General features: G+C 32.9%; 1 protein-coding gene across 1 annotated transcript in view; it reads right to left on the bottom strand.

Annotated features, from left to right (window-relative positions):
* The window catches only part of TWF1 (twinfilin actin binding protein 1), a 14,744-nt gene that overhangs the window by 2,197 nt on the left and 7,777 nt on the right, over nt 1–4,770 (bottom strand). Inside the window, exons 5-8 of the mRNA XM_004694787.2 lie at nt 3,571–3,675; nt 1,781–1,906; nt 1,291–1,441; nt 1,030–1,151 (exon numbers count right to left, since the gene is read on the bottom strand). Coding sequence (XP_004694844.1) covers nt 1,030–1,151; nt 1,291–1,441; nt 1,781–1,906; nt 3,571–3,675 — 504 coding nt within the window. The remainder of the gene's footprint in view (nt 1–1,029; nt 1,152–1,290; nt 1,442–1,780; nt 1,907–3,570; nt 3,676–4,770) is intronic.

Genomic DNA, 4,770 nt, shown 5'->3' on the forward strand with positions numbered 1-4,770 from the left:
ATTCACCAGAGACAGAGTGGGGAGCAGTACAGGCTGACTGACGAAGTACACTGCTGAGTAGGAGCAGTGGGCAGATCAGGGGAGGACTACCTAGCCATGTGGATCACCTCCGGGGCAGGGATCAAACTCATGCTGAAGTAGCTTTAGCTTCTTACTGCTGTGCTTTAACCTGCTTCACCATCACGGAGGGCCCATGATTTACATTTTTAAATGAGTGTATAAAAGAAACAACAAAACAAAGAATATATGACTGACTACATGTGGCCTGGCAAAGCCTAAAATATTTACTCTCTAGGTCTTCTTATTGAAAAATTCAATCAGTCCCTGCTATTAAAGATGATTCCTAAGAACTACCTTCTTTAAAAAAGCATTATCCCTGAAGAGAATAAAGCACTGGTAATTGGCAAGGACTTGTGTATTAAGAGTTAACAGGCTTAAGAATAAACCTCTCTTTTCCTATACTTCATCTACATTTAGCAAAATAAATTTAAGAAAACTGGTAGTTTAGTAGTTCCCAAAATCTATGCCCATTTCCTTCTTCCCCAGCAGCTGGAAAACTCATCAACCATTCATGATTTACGATTGTTAGTGCAGATGACAGTTCCTTACTAAGTGTCTTGAGGCACTCATAGGCAGGTCACTCTGCAATATGGACACACAACCTAAGTCCTGCACTGTCCAGTACAGTGGCCAAAAGCCACGTACAACTAATGTACATTTGACATGTGGCCAGTGTGAGTAAGAAGCAGAATTTTAGATTTTACTTGTCAATTTATATTTAAATTTAAATAGCCACATGTAGTTTGTGGCTATCAGTATACTGGAGAGTACACTTCTATAGAGAGTGTGTCATAATAGGCCATCATCAAGCACTTGAGAGGAAAAGATCCTAAGGCTTTATGATGAGAACAAAAAATACTCATCACGCACGACACATCATAAATGACATGGAAAAGATTAAAATTGTAACAAAAACTGAAACATAAAAGGCTAGATATTAGAGAAATAAAAAAATAAGTAGGAAATTACCTTTCTAATTACATCCATCTGGAGTTGTCTTTCTACAATTTCCAGCAGAGGGCTTTTGCAGCTGGAATAGAGCATCCGTTCTCTTATACTGCAGGTATAGCCAGGCATTGAGTAGATAAAAACTGTAAGATAACAATGAATAGGTAGTAATCAAAGCAACTACTAAACTTCATAAACTGCAACTAAATCATGAAGGCAAGAAGTAAGAATACATCACTAAGGAAACGAAAATACCATGTTAAAAACAATGTATCATATTACCTATGGACTCCAAATAGTCTCCTTCATGGGAATGTTTATACAGGAAGAAATGGTATCGTGCTGAATCCTTGGGAATCCTCTTTGGCAAATCTTTTAGTTCTGTGTTTGCTGTGTTAGCCAAAATTATAATTTCATTTTTTATATCTATTTCCTGTTAATAAGAAGTAAAATAAGTTCAATAAAACACATACATAAAAATTTAAAATTTGATAGTGAAAAACCTGGAAGAAGAAACATACCAGCTTGCCTTTTTCACAAAGAACATATACTGCTTTTAGAGAGTCAAAAAAAAAAATACTGGGAGAACTGTGGGGGCTATATATGAACAGATAAATCAAATATTGTACAAAATGAACAACTATGTGAGAAAACTTAAAAGTTAGAAAATAACCAGGAAGCAAATTAAAAAATTTTAATCTATCAAAAAAAACCTCTATAAGCCAAAAGCCACCAGAATGAAGCCATTTCACTAAATAATTATGTCTCTTACCAATTGCACATAGTTGAGCTGTTTGTTATTCAATTTTTCCAAAGCCTGGAAAGCTTCTCGAGAAATAGGAAATGCCACTCCTTGTAGTGTTTGATGCTTAGTGTCCACACTCACGTCTGTCTGCACCTAGGTGTGACAGATTGAATTAACCATGAAGTTACAGAATTCAAGTGTCATATGGCAAAGAAGACCCAACTTCTGTTAAGTATCATTCCATCCTTTCCCACTTTAAGATAATTCACACTTTTAAACCATTATGAACTTAAGAAATGAAAACTTTTCCACATTTGTTCATGTCCTGTTAGCACTTTTTACATGCAGAGTATATGATAGTCTTTATGGAAATGCTGGAAGTGAACATTTGAATGTGTAAAGTTAGTGGTGCTCTGGGAGTCCTGTCGGTTTCTAAGTTTGGTTTGGCACAACAACGAGTTACTCAAGTTCTCTGAAGTGTCTTCTGATTATACCTTTATTACAAAATTTTAATTGATAAAGTTTATGAATGGGGTAATATGCAGACGACATGTATATAACTTTGCTCTGTTAGACACAGAATGCAACACAAACACCATGCACTGAACTGAAAGGAGCACAAACAGTATACAAAGACATGACACAGCTAAACAAGTTCTACTACTACAGGAGTTCCAAACTGAGAGCTTTCTTTACTAAGAACACAGGTGTGCGGTGCATGTATTTGAAGAGAAGAGTATTTCAAGAAAGCTTTCAATGCACATGTTTAAGACTCATACTTGGTAAATGAGAGCTAGTATAGGGTCTCATTGGCAGTGCTGCAACAAATTTAAATAGAAATTTTACTTAAAAAAAAAAAATGAATGGAGATTCTACAGCAAAAATGATACTGGATAATGAAAACATCATAGAACATATGCAGATGCATACCCCAATACGATCCTCTGGGTTCTGATTGCAAGGAATAAAACAAACTATCAAACTTGTTAAAAAAAAAAATCACATAAAAACCCCTACTCAAACAACCTGAATTAAAATAACAGAAAGGTAGACCCTTGCTATCAGGTTAATATTAAATAATAATCAATCTCTTTGTAGAATAATTTCTATTAGGTCTCGGACAAGTGAATAGTAATTTCTGTTCTTGTCCTTTCCATAAAATCCCAGTAGAAATACAGTAGTTATTATGCTGATCTATAAGCAGAACAGCTGCAGGAATCACATTAAAAATAACAAATTATAATATGAATATTTATTGACTCTAAAATGCTAAACAAGATATACAGCAATCCCCATATGTATTATATATGTAGGTACATATACATAAATATATATGCACATACCCAGCTAAATAGTGGTCACAGAAGTTAACATATAGAGTTTTCATAAATCTAAATGTTGTAGAGCATTTATATTGTATTCTTTTTTTTGTCATTACTATTCTCTGAAATCACAGAAATCATACAAATCTGCTTGAAGCAATATTCTTTTCATTAAATGATAACACTTTTTTTTCCCATTTACTTACTTAAAGTACAAAATTTTAAAAGTTATACATCCAACAGGAAGATTTAGAACTCTTTCACATATGTTATAAAGGTAAGAGACAATCATTTATAAAGCTGACACAAAGTTTAATGTTTATCTTTACCTTTTTTTCCCTGAAAAGTTTTAAAGCAAATAGCCTTGTCTCTGAAGTAAACAGAAAATATACAAGCCCCCTAACCTACATATACCCTAGAACGTCCATATCTAGTAATTTAAAAATGTATTTTCAAACGCATAAAATCTTGCAAGGGTTTCAAAATTGTTATTACCTCATTAATTTTAATCTGTCGTAATTCTTCCTCAGCTGCAGTCAACGGGGCAGGGGAAGACTGTGACAGCAAATATTTTTTATATCCATGTAATGAAACATCTTCCTGTAAGTGCAGAAATAGACCATTATCAGTTATTGCTGGAAGTAAAGCCCCAGTGAGAATACTTTAGGAATAACCAAATTATCAATTTAACAGAAAGTATTTTAATTTATTTACATTTTTAAAATCCTCAAACTCTAGGGGTTTCTAAAAATTTGAAGGGGAATCTCTACTCTTCATTTCCAGAAGTTCTATGATTACTACATCTTTTATATGAGTATGATGGTGATTGTGCTATGTAGTATATACATATACAATGAATCTGACCATACTTCCAGTCTACAGGGACAATTACAATTACTATTACTGAAGAAAAGCACACCCTATAATTATCTAACAATCAACATATTCTTATATGAATTCTAAATTATAATGACTTACATAATTTCTCTAGAATGATTCACAGATAATCATTACAGATTTTTAAATTAAAAAACATTCCCAAGAAGGCTACTTTTCATTAAAATTTTGTGGTTCGTAAGACATAATTTAGAAACTAGACAATCTCACAAATAATAGTGAAAAAGCAAAATACTCTCATCAAATATTTTTAGCAACTATATTGTATTACTTTCTAAATATATTTATAGAGAGAGGGGGAGAGAGAGAGAAAGAGAGAATAAAAGTTCTAAACAACCAAGTCTGGTCAATAAAAAATTAAGTTTTAATTTTTGTGTATGGCTATCCATTTACCATAAAACTGTTGTTTTACAAAGTATATTCTAAATTTATCAATTATCAACCAATTTACCTACTGCATTGTGTAGATTTAAATAAAATAGTTGACTACTTCTATGACATGGTTATGAATATACAAAATACCTAAAAATTACTCCCTTTTGAACAGCCTCTCCCATGTTTCTGAATCTAAAATGAAAAGATGACTAAGTGAGGTGGTTCATACGTTAAAAAAACATCTAAGTTGGTAAAAGACCTTTACAAAGAAAATTACAAAACACTGTTAAAAGAAATACAGGAAGACACCATGAAATGGAAAGACATCCCCTGCTCATGGATTGGGAAAATTAACATCATCAAAATGGCCATCCTGCCAAAAGCAATATACAGATTTAATGCCATCCCCATAAAAATCTCAAT

This window comes from Condylura cristata, unplaced genomic scaffold, assembly GCF_000260355.1.
Source record: "Condylura cristata isolate star-nosed mole 26May11 unplaced genomic scaffold, ConCri1.0 scaffold00047, whole genome shotgun sequence".
NCBI lineage: Eukaryota > Metazoa > Chordata > Mammalia > Eulipotyphla > Talpidae > Condylura > Condylura cristata.